The sequence below is a fragment of the Cataglyphis hispanica genome, chromosome 3, assembly GCF_021464435.1.
Source record: "Cataglyphis hispanica isolate Lineage 1 chromosome 3, ULB_Chis1_1.0, whole genome shotgun sequence".
Classification (NCBI taxonomy): Eukaryota; Metazoa; Arthropoda; class Insecta; order Hymenoptera; family Formicidae; genus Cataglyphis; species Cataglyphis hispanica.
In genome coordinates this window covers 7558949-7578250 of record NC_065956.1, presented here as the reverse complement: position 1 = coordinate 7578250, position 19302 = coordinate 7558949, and the positions used below count along the sequence as shown (strand labels likewise).

Below are 19302 nucleotides of genomic sequence, written 5' to 3'. Positions count from 1 at the left end.
TATCCGCAAGAAAACTTGAGTGAGAAATCACGACATCGTATCTACGCAGCGGCTGCTTCCAAATAAAATGACTGTTTCTGCAAAATTCAATTTTTGTAAAACGTGAAACTTTCAAAGAGAGAGAGAGAGAGAGAGAGAGAGAGAAGCACGCATTTTAAATATTATTTTAATATATTATTTAAATATATATTGCCAAGAAAAGCGAAAATATTATATTATAATTAAATATTATATATATATATATATATATATATATATATATATATATATATATATATATGATTTATATTATTATCATACAAGAATTTTAATGAATTATTTTACCAGTACATGTATTTATATTCTGTAATGATATATAATGATATATAATTTATTTTGCTTGTTTTAATTGCACGTTCATAAGATTCGTAGACTTCGTGCACTTTAGTATACTGTTGCTCTTGATTATTCTCCATATAATATCCGCACTTGATGCAAATGAAAGCAATCCTTCTAAATACAGCACAGCCTAACTGAAACATGACACGATCAGAAACACGCCCGGAAACTTCTTAATTAACGTGTTTAAATTTGGTAGCTGCTCGAAGTTTAATGTGATTTGACAAGAGTAGTGACGTGAAAACTCGTTGATTGCAGGTATACTTTGGATCGTCACAGAATCAAATGCGGTTAGCTAGTTTCTGACACCTTGTTTGATTTAATAATTAAAAATAATATGCGCATTAAAATATAAAAGACAATTTTTTTCTACATTTTCCTGATGAAATAAAATCGTATTAAAAACGGAATGTCTACTTCTTATATATAAAGCAAAAGGAAGAAAGATAGAGATAACGTTTTTCTATTTAACTAAGATTTGATAAGCATAAATCCTTTCCCTTCAATCTACATATAACATGAAAATTTTTGACATTAAAACTTTTCAAGTTTCTCAAAATTATCATTAAGCCAAGAAAAACGCGAGTGTGATAACTAGTATAAACTTTTTTTACGTTTATTATGGCTTTGAAATTATTCCCCGTACGGATATACGATATAGATTCGAGGAGGATTAAAGATTGATTAAGCTGCCAATTATTCAAACCGCAAGTTTATCGTGCGATCGTCGCGAGCACGCATGGCGTTAAAGGATTATAAGCGCGAATATATACGATCGGCGTGATTTCGGGGCTTGCGCGTCGCGACTCCGCTTGGAACTCCGTGTCTTAGGGGGCTCGTGGCAGGAAGATCCACGCGGCCGCCGCAATGGTCTGTAGCACCTCGTGACGAGTGTCAAACTCATCGGCATCATCGACAAATACGAGCGTATCTGAGAAATTTCCAAGTGGAACGAAAGATCGGGAATCAATATCGAAGATGATACCAAAGGAATTATTATTGTGAGTAATTATTGACAAATTATCATAACGAGAATCACTTAATGATACTTGCAGAAGACACGCATCTCTTAAGTGCACACATTTTTATTTTATATATTTTTTATAATAAACAGCGCATATTGTCACCCGAAAAGTTTCTTTTTTTGTATTTCTCGTTACTTTTTATAGAATTTAATATTATTGAAATAGATATTTAAAGTAATCTTAAAGCAGATTATTGAAGTAGATATTAAAAATGTGCATATTTGCGCGCTTAAAATTTAAAAAAATTATTAAAATTATTAATTATTAATTAATAAAAATTAATTATATTTTTAATTATTTTATGATATATTTAAAATATATAGCGCTATCAATATAATAGTACAAAGAATATCTCATTTATATCAGGCGAACTATTAAATATATATATATATATATAGAGCTCTTAATTTTTTATGATGATTTTTTTGTAACATGTCAATCTTCGTAATAGTTAGCAATTTGCAATTATACGAAGAATTGTTAGATAACTAAAATATGTTGACAGATAAATCAAATTATCGAAAATAACTATAATTCCATTATGATTAAATTACAATGCCTTTTTCTATATCATTAAATTACATCTAATTATTTTAATTAAGATTATTTTAAAAACTCTGGTAACATATGAAACAAAAAATTATTCTCGCATAATGCTCTATTTTGTATAGAAAACTATAATACCGTTTATTATTCGGGTCGCTTTTAACTCATTTAATGTAATCATTGTTTTGTACTTTGTATTCACAAACGTTTTGCATCTTAAATAAAATTCGCTGTATATCAAAGCCAGCGCTTCTGACGCATGAAACTCGAAGATGCATCTTAAGCAATTATAAACGTACGCGTAGATTGTGAAAAGCATCTGAATATTTCAAGAGTAGATTTTGAGGCAGCCATCATAGGAAATCTAATTACTCTTTGAACTTAATCGAGCATATTTAGCAAGTTATTATTCATGTATACAAACGTCGATCATCCAGAAACACATTTTTTTTATAAGTTAACCGATTGTAACAATAAGAATAAAGTATAATTGTAAATTGCTTTTGCATGTTTTAATCGAGTAATAATGATATTTAAAAAATTAATATAATGATTTTATAATAAATAAAAAATTCTTTATATATTTGATAAATAATTGTAACGATAAAAATGTGGTAATATTATTATAGATTATTAAAAACAAAAATAATCAAGCTTATTATTAAACTATAATTATAACGCAGATAATGAGATAATTTTGCAAAAAATGATTAACCGTAAATTCTCTACATAATTAATGCTGTATTTAAAGTACACATGCAGATACCTCGTCAATTTAATACAATACATTTTTTTAGATAAACACGTTTAAAATTTTTTATAAATAATAATATTTTTACGTCAATATATTGTCAAAGAAAAATAAATACTTTTTATTTGGGTCACATTTTAAAAATTAGAAAGCTTATACAATATTTTATGAGACATAAAATAGCAAAAATTTATTTTTAATAAATTATGTTTATTTCTTTAATTCTTTTATTTTACAATATAAAATTTTTTCTTTAAGCTGAAAATTTTTATTTCAGCATCTAATAATATTGTATTAATATCGTAAAAAAGTAAAAAATTATTATCAAGTAGTTGTGCTGCAAAAAAAATCTTTAAAATGTATTTATTTTTTGAGAGCTCAATCGGATATATCTCCTTAATTCTTTAAATTCTATAATTAAATTTTGAAATTAATCTGTAAACTGAGTAAACTGAGTCATGGTGTCATGGTGTCTTACAAGCCCTTGAGCCCTAAAAGTAAATCTTCAAATTCCTCACTTTATATTTGTATTGACTCGTATTGTATAATTGTATTATTCGTTAATAATTAATCATTACAGACTAAAAATTAAATGATAATTTTTTGATTTTATTGATATAACATTATTTATTATTATTTGATTATTTTATTTATTATTATTTGATTATTTTACTGATTTTCGAGCATTAAAATTTCTTTCCTCATAGTTATTTTTTATGATAGGACAGATTTTTTTCAATTTTAGTAAACAAAATGTGGCCTACGTTCTATTGCTGTCACTCGAAACTTTATTACAGTTTAAACCGTTTGAAAATCGGGAGTAAAATGCACATACACTCTCACAAGATTGTGATGTAACAAGGCGTAATGTTCTTCCGAAACAATGATGTGAACCCTCGTGGATCACGGACGGATGCTGCTGAATCGGCGAATGACAAGAGGCACTTTCGTCCACTTTTCCTTCCCGCCGCGATTCCAGCCTTGCTTTATACCTTAAATCAAATGATGCTCGTCGTTTATCCCTTTTGCGACTTTATTACGAAGTTTCGAGTCCTTTATGATGGAAATTAAAAGGGATACAAAGTGTCGAATCATAATGTTGAATTGTAACTTGATAAAATCATGTTGCATGGATTTAAATTTTTTACATGCAAAACTAGCTATAGAATTATTCAAGCCTGTGTAAAATTCAATTTGATAAGATTTGTAAGACATCATTCTTAAATTATCACACGTGCCTCACTTATAATTATGCATATATTTAAAGTAGCAAAGTTTTTCTTTGCACATTGCTTTGCACTTTATAGAGTTTACGGAAGATTTCAAAAGATTTCGCTACATTTACAATTAGCAGGCGAATATCCTCACGCGTGCGAGTTGCGGTTTAGTTGAGTCCTGCTCGCAGAGATATTCTGACCCCTGTATGAATAAAGTTCTGGCACGTGGACGATGCTATTTTGCGGTGGCTATGTCGAAAGGACGACAGGGAATGTGGACAATAGAGGAAGAGAAAGAGCGTGCTTCACATAACTCCTTATAATATCTTTGTAACATTAACGTCGTCATTATGTCATGTTACGCTTCGAGAAGCTTTGAATATTGTGCGCATCTTTTGCGTCTTTTGTCGAGTCGAAATCGACGAAAAATTCGACACGCGATATTTTTAAAATTAATAAAAAATTAAAAATAGATAAATAGATGTGGGATATAAATGCTTTATGGTTCGTACAATGGATGATTGTTTATGAATATAAATAAACAAGAATATAATTTAAAATCAAAGGCTATTATAAATAAATTAAAAATAAATATGGATGCAAGTAGTTTGATTCATGTCATTAGATTGTATATAATTGGAAATATTAAATAAATTGAATTAAATTTTTTGTGAAATTTTATGTGAATAATTTAAAAAATATTACACGTGGTATTAATTATGTAAAGGAATGTTCTCGTTACAACGAAGGTATTATAAAAATTTGAAACTGACAATGAGGACGGTATTAACTGGGTCTCTTTAGGATTAAAATATGTGCGTAATCGATACAGCTTGAAATGAATTTCTCTCGATAGAATATCAACTTTAGGAAGGAATTGAGCAGCTACGATGATCGATCTCATTCGGGATCATAAAAGTGCACTCATGCCCACTAAATACTTAATGAATTTCAATTATCGACATTTAGGTCTCATTTATAATACTGAATATAATTATTAAATTCTTATTAAAATATATACATATATTATATTTTCACTATTTACAATTTTTAAAACATTACCGCGATACATGATATATTTTTCTAATCCGTTTATTTCAATTATTTCAATTTGTTTTGAATCGTACATTTCAAATATTAAAAAGATTAAATTTTATCTCATTTTTGTGTTTATTTATTATTTTATTTGTTTATATAAATATCTTTAAATTCATTTGTAATTTTTATACAATAAATAATTATATTGAAAAAAACTTGAATAAATATATCTATAATAATTTATTTTATTATGTACAATTAAATAAAAATGTATTTTTTTGTTCTAATTTGATTTAATAAACAGATATTTATCAAAATGTATATGAATATATATGTATGTATAACTTTATTATTAATTAGCAGGATATTTTCTCTTGAAAATGCAAAAGTTCCGTTATAAGTAATTTCCTTTAAACCAAAGTTAAATTAAATTTTCCTGCTGAAATATGAAATTTTACAAGAAACTTGTCAGTCATTGTAGAGGGGAATGTAAGCGACTTTTAATAGAATTCCGTATATCAGAAATCTATCCAATACAAATTTGTCCTGTTTATTTTGCGCGCAATACCGTTTAATTTTTTATAAAGAAAATATTAGAGGTCTTGTCATCGGTGAAGCAATAAATGTATCTTATGTGTATTATGTCCCTAGTTTTATTGTTCTCGTGTCGCTCACTGTGTGCAAGTATCGTTATTACGCATTCGAAATCAAAGCAACGTCAGGTTTTACATCGTCGTCATCTGGATCGTTGGAATCGATGTTGACGATCGGCAGCAGGGCACCCAGAGCCACCGTAAACGACGTCGTCTCAAAAAATATCACTATGGTCCTCGAGAATCTGCTGATGAATTACGAAAATAGTCAACTGCCTACTCACGGTAAAGGTAAACAAAAAATTAAAAGGGGCGGAATCCTTTCTATTATACAATTATAATTAGTTTTTGGTGATTTATTTTTCATCCAAAGAATATAATAATTCATATAAGTAAGACCGCACAACGTCATATTTTTCTGGTATAGATTATCTATGCAAAATATTTATTATATATATTACTTATTTATAAAATAAAAGAAATTGTTTTTGTAAATGCAAATTTATACTAATCTATTACATTTTGTTGTCTCTTTTGTTAATAAATGTATATATATTTGCAGAAATTTATTGTATATATGATGCATTTTTAGCATTGATTATAATAATATTACATAATAAATTTTATTTTTTGTTAATATTTAATATTTAAATTTAAAAGATCTTTTTCTTCTATAAAAAACATTGGATTAATAAATAACATTAAGAGCATACGCATATCTAATATTGATATTAATATTACGATATTAATAATGATGAATAATGTTGTGTTGCGGTCGCTAGAACATTGAAATTGCATCTCATTATGTATTATGTCCTATACCTGCGCTAATCGCAGCAACGGAAAATAATATCGGAGAATAATTGAATTCCAGAGAATCTAGGAAGATAGTCTGATTTAATCGCATTAATTGCCGATCGATAAGTAGTATAAATTACAATGCCACTGATAATTATCTGACAATGAGTTGCAAATTAAAGCTTTTTTGAAAAATTATATATTTTAATTTTTTTTGCTTTTAATTAATAAGTAATCTGAATAGATAATCGAAGATGATCGTCCTCTACGATTATTGTAACTATTGTTCTTTTTAAAAAGCTATCCTAAATTTTCTTTAAAATGCTGATATTGACATTTTATAAATTATGAAGTTGTCAAAATTTTGACATGAATATCATGTATCATTTTTTCAGGCATGCCCACAGTAGTGAAAACCAATATTTTAATTAGGAGTATGGGTCCAGTGTCTGAGCTCGATATGGTGAGTTTTGAAATTTTTCATGAAGAAAGCTATAACAATAAATTTGCTTCATCTTTTTTAGCAGTTACATATAAAATAATATCAATATATAATAGCGGATCTAATGTAGTATCGTTTGAAAATTATTCCAGGATTATTCGATGGACTGCTATTTTCGGCAATCATGGCGTGATTCGCGTTTGAGTTTTCTGGGCCCGATCAAATCTCTCAGTCTTAGCATCAAGATGCTCGAAAGGATCTGGCGTCCTGATACTTACTTTTACAATGGCAAGCATAGTTACGTGCATACGATTACCGTGCCGAACAAATTGTTAAGGATCTCCCAGGATGGCGATATATTGTACTCCATGAGGTTTGTTTGCACATGAATTTACGCATCAAATATCACACAGACCGTGATTTCGTCACTTCTAGCTAGATATACTTGAACTTTCTTTGCATCGTTGCATTCGCGCGATTGACAGATAGAAAACTTTAATTATAAACTTGGCAATACATATATTTTTCCGCGAGAAATATCATGATAATAATTTTTTGCTCTCAAAGTAATTCTAATAGATAAATTAAATTTTTTGTTCTAGAAATTAAATAATATTAATTAAATTCAAATTAAATTTAAATTAAATTAAATAATAAAAAAGAAATCAGAAAGATGCAATTTTTTAAATATAAATACCGTATAATTTTATTTATGGAATATGATGGAAATATAATAATGTGTGAAAAATTTCACAATACGAATTGTTATATATCAATGTCGCGAAATTTTGTTCAGCTTTTTAAAAATATTATCTCGTAATATATACAGGCTTACTATCAAGGCTAAATGTCCCATGGAGTTGAGAAACTTTCCTATGGATCGACAATCTTGCCCGTTAATAATGGGAAGCTGTACGTATCAATTTCTCAAACAAAATAACTATTTAGCATATACGTAGAATTTTGGGAAAATAATGTATTATAAAAAAAATTAGTGTGTATTCGAAAAAAAATAAAAATAAATTATCAGACAAGATTCTTCTGATTGATAATATCGTGGCTTTTCCTTTTAATTTTTAAGTTGCAATTTAGAAATATTTGGAAAACACAAAATATTGTTATGTTTTATCAATAAATTGAATCTGAACTTGCATTAATGAAACTGAAACGAATAACATATTACTCGTATGCTGTTGCACGTCTCACGTTATATTGCTCCTCACATAACATCCACCGATATTATCCTTCGGTGAGTGTTCGAAATCATCCGCGCCGAACTTACGATTGCAATAAATTCGATATTCCTTTACGTTTCGGCTTTACGGTGCCTCTGATAGTCCACCTTCTATCACAACAGCTGGCACTGAGGCCCATCGTGCGATGTAATATCAGAATTTATTGTCATAAGTGCGTCGAACTTTTTTCAAATTGAGAGATGTGATTTAAAATTTATTCGAATAGCAAAGAAATTTCTGAATAAAATGCTATACAAGAATATATTCAGCGAATATATGTCTCGAAGGATTTTCAGATGTTCAAGATTAATATATAAAGGAATCCAGGGATAAAGATATAATATCATATATATATAGTTATAATTATGATTAGATTATTTGTTTATTAAATATGTAAAAGAATTATGTTTTATTATTGGAATATTTCTATGTATTTTATTGAAACAATTTTCATTAAAAGAGGAAGATTTGAGTAAAGATCGAAATTAATTATTTTGCCGAGAATAAATTTTAAAATAAATAATATACTTCAAGCATTGTATTACACGACCGCCACAATGCTTGAAGGCTCATATTGAGTTCTCTGCATATATTTATTTAAATTTTTTCCATAATATTGTTACACCTATTTATTAGATGCGTACACATCGGGACAGTTGATTTATGAATGGCAAGAGGGTTCATCGGTAAACTTTATACCTGGAATGACGCTTTCGCAATTCGATTTAATGGGCTCGCCGTACAGGAATCTCACATTTGTTCGTCGCGAGGGCGAGTTTTCGGTATTACAAGTATCTTTCAATTTGCAACGGCATACCGGATACTTTCTTATACAAGTAATCAAATTGTAACGGTTATTATAAATATTTAACTATAAATTATAAATTAATATTATTTAAAATTATTTTATAATTTAAAATTATAAATTTTAATTAAAATAATCATGATGTAAAAAAGTATGTTTAAAAATAAAAAGATTTTGTTATACATTGACAGGTTTATGTACCATGTGTTTTGATAGTTGTATTGAGTTGGGTATCTTTTTGGATTCATCGTGAAGCAACAAGCGATCGAGTAGGTTTAGGTATGTTCTTTTCAAAATCAATTCTCTTAAATTTTTTTTTATCTCTAGTGATATATATAATTATCTCACAAGTTTATTCTTTTATATCTAAAACGTATAATATATTTTTCTGTATATATTTTTATATATAATATAAAATTAAAAATTTTATCAAAGACTATATTAATTAATCATGATCTACTTTGAGTTTTTGAAATTTTTAACTTTCTTCCAATGTAAATATTTGAAGAAATTATATAGATATGACATATATTTGATATAATTATTTTTTATTCATATTTGCATTATTCTTCAATCCCACACAATCTTTTGCTTATAATAAAAGAAATTGTAAATTTGTTTTTATTTCATAGGTTCTAAGCACCATGTCTATAGAGTTTAATAAAAGATTTTCAATCGTGGATAAGACTGTATTATAAATTTTGTAGGTATCACTACCGTCTTGACACTATCAACGATAAGTCTCGATTCCAGAACGGATTTGCCGAAAGTTAGATATGCTACCGCTTTAGATTGGTTTCTCCTAATGAGTTTCGGTTATTGCATCGCTACTCTTTTGGAATTTGCCGGTGTTCATTACTTTACAAAGGTAATAATATTGTATAATTGCGATATTTCAATATCTGATTGCATTCTTTATAAGGAGGAGAAGATATGTATATATTGAGAGTTTCCAATTGTAATCAATGAAATTAAATATTCTTGGAAGTTAAATTATTTATAAAAATATTTATAAAAAATAATTATAAAATTAATAATATAAAATTAAATAATATAATAAAATCATTGAAAAGCGAATATCTTATGACACATTGCATATTTTATGTCACACAACATATTAAAAAATTATAAAATAAATTATATTATGAAACATTTTATAAATTCTTAACTTTGATAATTTTGTTTTAATATATTCTTTTGTGCAGAATGACGTTGGCAAAATTAATTTTTGTACAAGAAATCTTTTGTTAAATAAATTTACTTTATATGTATAAATATGTATATATAAAAAAATTAGAATTATATACTAATTTAATGTTGATTAATTTACAGATTGGTAGTGGCGAGATTCGTTTGGATGATGAAGAATGGGAAGATTGGGAAGATATCACGAGTGAAGAATTCGAGGATACATTTCACACAATGATTTCTTGCAGTCCTCAGACTGTTCATCCGGAAATTGTTGACACGAATACCAGAAGACGCGGGTCACTTATGTCTACACTATATAGCGTAAGTTGGAAATATCATCAATAAAAACTATTGCATTTGAAACAAAACATCCAAATATAATATCAAACATTTTTCTTTTGCAAAAATTAATAATTTTTATATACATTTAAAAAGTTTTTTTAAATATCTTTAAATACATTTGCGTTATTTATTTTCTAGCTTTCTTATAAAAATAAATTAATTAATGCATAAGAATTAATTTATCAATAATTAATATACATATAGTTTTTGTTTCATGTAAATTTATTAAAATTATTTTATTAATCTTTGAAATTATACATATTAAAGTAAAAAATGCTTTATTTTTTTTTTCTAAATTCCTAATAATTTTTTTCTTAGAATTACTTGGTAAAATATCAGTTATTATACATTCAAATTTTGCTTTGAAGCAGGATGGGGTCACATACGAAGATTCCTGTCGTTCTATAACAGTCGCTGTTTCTTCAAAGCCATCAACGATGGAAAGACAGACACAAACTGAGCTCATTTTGCCATTATGGCGGCAGTTTCTCTATTGCTTAGCAGGAGATGATGCTTTCAGGTATCCGTTAGTGCTTGTGCAGAAAAGCATACTTTTGTATTTTAAATTATTTAAATATAATAATGCTTGTAGGAAACTATTCTGTTTTATATATAATATCAGATACGTATATATATTTTATTAATAATCAACATATATATTATGTATTATTTTTATTATATATAATGTATAATATTCATAATAAACATAAGGCATGTTTTATAATTAATATTAAATATTACAGACGTCGTCGGCAACGAGAAGTAGCCAGTAGCTATCGAAAATGCGGTGATCGTATATCGAGACACATAAATAGCGTATCTCACATTGACAGAGTGGCGCGAATAGTCTTTCCCGCGTCTTTTGGTCTACTTAACGTTTGCTACTGGATGGTTTACGTTACCTATCAAGAGGAATTTAAATGGCAGGATCCACCGATCGGATCGATATAACACCACTCTCCCATATTAACAAGATCTGAACAAGTGACAAAATAAAGCATAAATAGTATATGTATTAATACATGTATTATTACATTACGAATCGAAGAAATCAGAAATTCTATACATTTCTCCAGTCCTTTTTTATAAATTGAATTAATAATTGATTAATATTATATATATTATATTTAATTGACATGTTATATATTTTTATATGCATCACATTACTTGACATATGCAAATTTTGTTAGTTGCATACAATAACGAATTTATAAATGCTATTACATTTGTCGTAATAATAAGCTTTGTCGAATGTATTGATTGGCTATTGTTGCAAGAAACTTTCGAGACACAAGAAATAGTCCATCTTCGATAGCCAATCGGTATGTTTAGCAAATACATTGTACGATAAATGTAATGTCAGCTGTCAGCTTCTCTAACTTCTCTCTACGCTATGATATATCCTTTTTTGACCAGTTGGTAAGTCTGATTCCATAGCACCGTATTGTTTGTGAATAAATAATAAAATTCTAAAAAGTTACACTTTTGAATAGTTGTGTAAAAGATAGAAATGAAAAATTTTTCCAAGTATGTTCTAGATAAAAGGATTAAAAGCTTTTTTCCTATTCTTTTGCAAAAATAAAATATAAAAAAAAACATTTTTTTATGTTAAAAAGTAGTTATATAGTTTGGATAGATGAATTTTAATTACTGATGACAAATGATTTTATCACTAATTAAAACTTTAATGCTCTAAAAATTATATATATGCAAAATATATATGAGTTTTTGAAAGTTAACGCATCTGTGAAAGTTTTTTTTTATTAATATATATTGATTTAAAAGTTATATTTTTCAATATAAAGTTTTTTTTTCTTTTGTAGCATCAGAAATAGGAAGAAACCAGATTATTTTAATATAAGATTTAATGTATCATAATCAAGAAATGGAATACAATTGCAAAGTAAATTGCAATGAAGCATTGGAAGAGATCGACCAGAATATTGTCAAAATTGAGTTGAAATGTGAACAAAATTTTGACACTGTAGCAGTTAATTTATCTCCTTCAATAGAGGAATATATGGTTTTGCCGAAACGTAGAGGTAGACGTAGAAAGACATCATTAGAACTCATCAAATTGCAGTCTTCAAAGTTAAATTACTCTACTGCAGACTTAAAATCAGGATTGTGGAAGGATCGCTTCCGCCCAATACGACCAAAACTTTCACCATCAAAATCTTTATCATTTGGTGCCTCACCATTAAAACATAAGTCATTTGGAATGTCATCTCCGTCGAATATGCCCATCTTAACACTAAATGTGAGTGAGCCAAGTAAGGATAAAACTTTGGATAGTCCCAGTAAAACAAATCATTGCATCAAAATAAACAATGTTGATACCAGAGGTATTATATCAACAATTAAGGAATGCAAAATTAACAAAAATGCAAGTTTGAATACTATGGCCAGCAGTAAAGATTTGCATAATATTAAGATAACATCTATATCTCATAAAAATAGTATCGAATTATTTTTTGCAAGTATGGCGCAGACTGTGTTAAATTTACCTAGGGAAGTACAAGCAGATATTAAAATGCAGATCTGTAAGATTGTTACTATGGCAGAGATAAAGTATTCTGGATTACAGATCAAAAGTTGATTAAACTTTGAAAACTGATAATCTATTGTTATCTATCAAGTTGGAATTTGTGCAGATTTTTATTATATACGTCAGATTTTATGAAAAAATAATTGAATATATAATTTGAAATTGATATAATATATATGAACAATTGGTATGATGATATATATATATATACACATACACACACACATACACACACACACACACACAAAGCGAAGTTAATAAGGAAAAAGGAAGAGAATATTTATGAATATTCATGAATAGAAAGAATATTCGCTAAATTAAATTGAATTATATCTTTATATATGTGTATTGATTCTGTATGTGCTCTTATATTTTTAGATCATAATTTCAATTTACATTATGTGTTATACATTGATATTAAAAGTGTAGCAAGCAATTTGTATCGAAAAAAAGCGGCAAAAAATATAGATTTTATTATATTTATACACGTAATCAACAAAAATTATATTAGGTCATACAATTTTCTATGACACTCCGATAAATTTTTGAAAATACAATTAAGAAATATGTTCATAAATAAAAATATGTTTATAAAAGTTTATGTTTATAAAAGTATATAGTTTTGTAAAAAGGTACTATCGCATAATTAAATGCGTAGTATAACATTGTAAACAAATGTTGATATATATTGTAAAGAAATTAATTTGTTAGAAATTATTTGCATGCACAAATATCATAATTATCTCTTTGAAAACTTGTATTGATGTTAATTAATTCTTACTGCATTAAATAGTGTAAAGATACATGTATAATATTAAATGCAAAAGGAAAATAATAAATATATTTAAGATTTTTAATATAAATTAATCTTTTGCAATCCTATAAAAATACATGGTAATGAAAATACCAGAAATATAGCTATAAAATAAAAAAGAACTCAATGTATATGATCCTCTAAAAAGACAAATTGATTTACTTTAATTTTCGTAAATTTAATTTTAGTACCAGTGCGCATGATTAAAATGTCTGATACTAAAATATAGTGCAGAATTGATCAGTTCAGCTTTTAGGACTCATATATGTTTTGAAAAAAATTATGAGTCTACATTTATACTTAAAGCAGTATAAATATCAAAATAAAAAAAACAATGCCACTGCTCACAGCCACGAATTTGCTTTTACTTTTAGTAAAGAAAAGAAATATGTTCTAACATATCAATAGTTATATACTGTGGAATTTTACATTGTATATATAAGAAAAGCTTTAAAATAAATAACATTAATTGCTTCCTCATAAAATTAAATTATAGGATATATAAAGAATAAACTAAGATGATTTATGTCTCTTAAAAAAAGTACTAAAATTATTTTTAATTGTTATCTTATTTAAGTCACAAACACGTTGGATGAGTACAACTACGTTCATGTTATATAAACAAATATAAATTCGATAAAATAATCAATGCTGTTTTTTTTTTTCGTTCGATATAAAATCACTGAAAAATTATTTATTATAACATAATGCATTAAAAATGGCAATTGTGCATTAAACTGTTAACATATTATTGATTTCAACCGAGTTTAGGTTGCGCATTTTTTTTTTCATGTTTATTACAGATATATTGTGACAAGTGCATTGAAGCTAACATATTTATGTATAATGCACATATTACAAACTATCAATCCCATACATAATGACAATTATCTAAATGATTCGTGCACATACAATACATTATATATAATTGCAGTGTACTATTAATATCTATTGAAGTATAAAAGCGTGACGCCATATTTTTGTATTTTTATCATTTCTACCAATATTGTTATGTGGATCTATAGCATATGTATATCTTGATAGCTCTATGTCTACTTAGAAGGAATTTTAAAATGCATCTGAATTTTTTTTACGTAATAATGTTCAATTGCACAAAAATAATTATTAATATATATAAAAATAATAATATTTAAAAGATGTGAACCTAATAAATATGTAATAAATTTATATTTACTTTGGTAAACGCATTTGTGCTCTCCTAACGAGTCTGTGTTCTTGCAGAAGCCTAATACTATCTGCTCATATTATGAATAAAATGTGAAATGCCAAAAAATGTCTTGTCTATTGGCGTGAGATAAAACAGAGATATGTAATTCAATGATGAAAATATTCTTAATAGAAGAAAAATAACGTGTACGAATAACTCAAAACAAGAAAAATATCTGTGACAAATTAAATTTCTCCTCGTTATTACTGTCACACATCTCATGATTTTAATTTTTTTTTTTTTTTAAATATGTTTAATTTTATACGTTTTATAAGGAAATGCAATAATGATAAAGGTAAAAGACACTAAAGGCGCAAAAGCCTTATCTTCTCTTTGATATTGGAGACGCAAAAGCATTGTATCATAATTATTCATTCTTCTTTTTCGGCCTTTTCAATGTCTTGCTTCTCTTCACCTTCTGCAGGCTCACCACCTTCGAATTTCGGGCCTGGTGTTTCATCGCCTTCCAAAACGATTTCCTCTGGATCAGGTGCACGCGGTAGAAAATCTTCATCCGGGTACATAGATTCAAAAATATTCTTAGCCTAGAAATAAAAAACAAGTTTAAAAAAAGAATATATATTTAATACAATTTTAAATAATAAGGAAGGATTTATTATATATATTAAAGTAATAGAATAAGCTATCGTTCTGTATCAGATATCTGAATAACATGTCAGACATATTTAAATACTTAAATCACATAAGTAATTTAATACATTAAAAATTATATAAGATATAATTACTTACAGGAAGTAGAAAGCATTTAAATAATTAGTTGTATTTTTCTTACAAATAAATTTATTATATTATATTACTAGATATATATATATATATATATATATATATATATATATGTATGTGTGTGTGTGTGTGTGTGTGTGTGTGTGTGTGTGTGTGTGTGTGTGTGAGAGAGAGAGAGAGAGAGAGAGAGAGAGAGAGAGAGAGATTATTATGTTATATTATTGTATGAGATTTCGTTAATATATATTATTGTACCTGGTTCACAGCAAAATCGAAATCAAGTTCAAGATCTGGTCCAGAACATAAGTGTATATTACTCGGCGCAGAATTGCTTAATTTAATATCGCTTGCAGGTAAATTCAAATACAAGGACCATAATACTTGAGGTAATGGATATTCTTTTTCTTCCTTTTCTTGTTGATCAATCTAATATAATTATTAAAAAAAAAATCGATTAAACATATCAGAGACTTACTTGTAGTTTATGTATATTCTAAATTTTTTTATTACCTGAAGATGTCTTTTATCAGGAGAGACCGTTTGGGTATGAGAAGAATTACGTACAGCATTGGTGGAATCAAATGGTTCAGCTCTCAGGAATTTATTTACGACATATGCCAGATCTTCCTTTGCATTCTTAGTACGTTTACATGTCATATGAACCATGACTAAGAAAAAAAAAGGAAAAACACGTTATAGACACAAATCGAAGTGATTCTGAAATATATTCATATTAATTTTATACATACACAATCCTTGAGGACAAGCATTGGTGGATGGTCCCAATTCAATTAGAGTAACAGGTTCTTGCCCTTGTTCGTCTGGTGGATAGTATAAAAGAGTTAGACTTTCTTTTTCGCCTTGCATAATGGACCTGTAGAAATAAAATGTCTAATAAAATATATTGTATGCACACATATATGTAATATTGTATATAATTATTTTTTAAATTGTACAAAAAATTGCATGTAGGAAATACCTATCGGTGATAAAAATCCCGCGCGAAATTTGATTTTCTCCTTCGGAAGCTACAATCTCCGGTGGCAAATGTCCTTGTCCTACTACTAAATGCTCCAAAGCTAATCGCTGTTTCCCAGTAATAATAGCTTTACATTTATCTTCATTAACTACCACACCATCTAATTGTCTTTTTAAACAATAAACTCCACCAAAGACTGCACATAATCTAAAAAAGAAGAATTATTTTTACAACACTATAGACAATTTATAAAAAAAGTTTAACATTCTTGCAAAATATACCTGCAAAAGCATTGAGGCAGTTCTCCACTTCCATACATAGGCCATAAGAAGGGTGTATTTCCATAACGTCCAAGACTATTGAGGAAATGTTTCGTACGATTAACACCATCTCTACATGATGTTTTATCCGTTGCCATTGCAATAGCTTGTACAACATAATGCTGTACTATAGGTGTAAGATTTTTTGTATTAAGATATTCTAAGAATGTTTTATCACGGAAACCTAAAAGTAAATGAGATAAATTAGATTTAAATTATAAATGTATGATGTGATAAATAATTAAGAAACTTAACACCTTTATATTACATACCATCAAACTCTGGACTATCAGCACCTTGTTCCATGCAAGATGTCAGAAGTTGCATCAACATTCTCTTCTCGACCACGCTAACAGTTTTATTCGCAAATACATCGGCTCGAGAGCAAGGGACTTGCGTAAGTTTACCATCCATATAAGTAGCAACCCTAGAAACTGCACGGAATTCGGCATAACGTGCAATGTTGCTAGAAATTAATAGTTCTACTAATTCTCCACGGGCAAATAATAGCTACAATAAAAATCACATATTATGTATTGAAAAGAAATATATATGTGTATTCTCTTGTTTCGTCCAATATAAAAATTTTACTTTAGGTGCCAGATCAATATTAAATCTTCTATATTCTTTTTTTATACGGTCTATGCTCCATTGTTTCATTGTTTCATTATCTTTCTTATCAGCCTTGTCCTGATCAGTTTTTTCCACACTTTCAGCGGCGCTATCTCCAGAACTCTCAGTTTGGGTATCTTTTGAGGAAACATCAGGCAAATCTGCCTCACTATACAGAAACAAAAAATCTAGTTAGAATACATAAGATATTTAAAAATCATTACATAATTAATATATGTTCACTTCTTACCTGTAAATATACCAGGTTTCTTCAATATTCTCAACCGTAGAATATTGATCACTAGCCTTTAAAAATTGTTCACCTTCTTCCAAATCAATATTTATATTTCTAGTATTATTCTTAGTTTTTAAATCTTCTATCCATTTTTGTAAGCCATCAAAATTAAATGTAGCCCAAAGACCTCCATAATATTCATTGCTAAATTAAAAAGTAATACTTATTCAAAAAAAAAGTATATAATTATTGCATATTTCATTATCTTAGTTATAAATAGCTTATCATATCATTCCAAGAAATGTGTGCAGATCTCTTTATCTCTGACAACAAAAATAATAAGAATTCAAGATAAAAGATTATTAATTTTTCCTTTTTCTCAAATACATGAGCAAAATTATTTTATATAATCTTTTTAATATATATTAATAAATAAATAAATAATATATATATATATATTTTTTTCAATATTTTGGAAAAGTGTTTAATATTCAATTAGAAAACTATTAACAATAATTAATACGTAATGAATATTATATTAATGTAGCATAATTATTTTATATACAATTTTGACTTTTGATATTTAATGAGATAATGAATATATTAATCATCTTTGCAATTATGTATATATCGTATATATGCGGTATTGGATAGTAATTAGCAATGCAAAAGGAAATAGAAAAAGATAAATGCCGGCCGGGCATCACCTGTCCAAGTGTAGAACCTTTTTGCCGATTCTGCTTGCCGCTGCGGCGACGATGGACTCGGTCATACCTGTCGGGAATCATGATAGTGAGAGTGATCATTGATAAAAAAAAAATTCGTTTCCCGACGAATACGGAGCGATTCGTTTCTTTTTCTCTCGTATTGATAAAAATCAATACCTGTTCCTACGACGACCACATCGTATTCGGTCGGCAAGTCGTCCTCCATGGCTGTTTTCTCCGCAGCTGTCTCGGAGCCGATCGAATTCACGGGCGATTAGTCGTGTAAAGGGTATAATTCGACAATACTAGGTGCGACAGACGCAGATCAATCAATTCATCTTCTTCAACGACTTCGCGATACCAACGAAATTTTTGCAAAAGAGGCCCCACCCTGCACACAACTTTCACTCGTTCGCAACTCACGGGCTTTCACCCCTTTTTGTTCCAAGTTTGACAGAACGGTGCAATACGCCAAGCAATGACAGGAGGGAGAACGGGGTCGTAGGAAGGGGAAGGGCGAGAGAGAGAGAGATCGTTAATTCGCCGTCTTGCTCGTACCAGCTGTCGCGCTGCCTTGCGGACACATTAACGTTAGATGCTCGTTTTCAACAACACGATTTATTTTCGTGACATAGACTCGCTACCTTTCCATTTATCTCTCTTACGTTCCGTTTGACGAAAGTTTCGAATCGTTTGATTACCAATCAGAACGAACGAGGCAAAGATTTCTCTACCTGATTGGTCAATCAAATAG

The 19302-nt window shown here is 28.1% G+C and overlaps 3 protein-coding genes across 4 annotated transcripts in view; 2 read left to right on the top strand and 1 right to left on the bottom strand.

The window, feature by feature from the left end:
• The first annotated feature begins 1269 nt into the window (after positions 1-1269).
• Positions 1270-11631, top strand: LOC126848146 (gamma-aminobutyric acid receptor alpha-like). Its single transcript, XM_050588778.1, has 11 exons — positions 1270-1379; positions 5607-5839; positions 6742-6809; positions 6941-7161; positions 7618-7700; positions 8660-8859; positions 9020-9107; positions 9536-9696; positions 10161-10340; positions 10730-10881; positions 11105-11631. Exons 1-11 carry the CDS (start codon positions 1357-1359, stop codon positions 11310-11312), a joined length of 1617 nt encoding a protein of 538 aa, XP_050444735.1. The 5' UTR covers positions 1270-1356; the 3' UTR covers positions 11313-11631.
• A 142-nt stretch (positions 11632-11773) lies between these two features.
• Positions 11774-19302, top strand: part of LOC126848179 (uncharacterized) — a 43435-nt gene continuing 35906 nt past the window's right edge. The window contains exons 1-2 of one of the 2 annotated variants that reach the window (XR_007687214.1): positions 11774-11888; positions 12185-13715. Coding sequence is in view for 1 of the 2 variants with exons in the window: in XM_050588851.1 (XP_050444808.1) it covers positions 12229-12960 (732 nt within the window). In the remaining variant the exon portion in view is untranslated. Of the gene's footprint in view, positions 11889-12184; positions 14701-19302 lie in introns of those variants that run through there. The other variant, XM_050588851.1, reaches the window with a different exon arrangement.
• Positions 14246-19082, bottom strand: LOC126848141 (rab proteins geranylgeranyltransferase component A 1). Its single transcript, XM_050588770.1, has 11 exons — positions 18726-19082; positions 18549-18615; positions 17857-18045; positions 17586-17775; positions 17267-17504; positions 16956-17178; positions 16675-16881; positions 16445-16569; positions 16206-16363; positions 15951-16121; positions 14246-15496 (listed from the first exon to the last, which is right to left on the bottom strand). The coding sequence occupies exons 1-11, from the start codon at positions 18772-18774 to the stop codon at positions 15323-15325; spliced, it is 1791 nt and encodes a 596-aa protein (XP_050444727.1). The 5' UTR covers positions 18775-19082; the 3' UTR covers positions 14246-15322.

What these genes read in the sequence shown, in the direction of transcription:
- LOC126848146 (XM_050588778.1), top strand. Translation starts at nt 1,357, where the DNA reads ATGATACCAAAGGAATTATTATT. An exon ending in GATATATTGTACTCCATGAG is followed by an intron (nt 7,162 to 7,617) that starts GTTTGTTTGCAC and finishes TAATATATACAG; the next exon opens with GCTTACTATCAAGGCTAAAT. An exon ending in GTGTTCATTACTTTACAAAG is followed by an intron (nt 9,697 to 10,160) that starts GTAATAATATTG and finishes ATTAATTTACAG; the next exon opens with ATTGGTAGTGGCGAGATTCG.
- LOC126848141 (XM_050588770.1), bottom strand. Translation starts at nt 18,774, where the DNA reads ATGGAGGACGACTTGCCGACCGAATACGATGTGGTCGTCGTAGGAACA. An exon ending in ATATTGATCTGGCACCTAAA is followed by an intron (nt 17,505 to 17,585) that starts GTAAAATTTTTA and finishes TTTTTATTGTAG; the next exon opens with CTATTATTTGCCCGTGGAGA. An exon ending in TCGATTTTGCTGTGAACCAG is followed by an intron (nt 15,497 to 15,950) that starts GTACAATAATAT and finishes TTTTATTTCTAG; the next exon opens with GCTAAGAATATTTTTGAATC.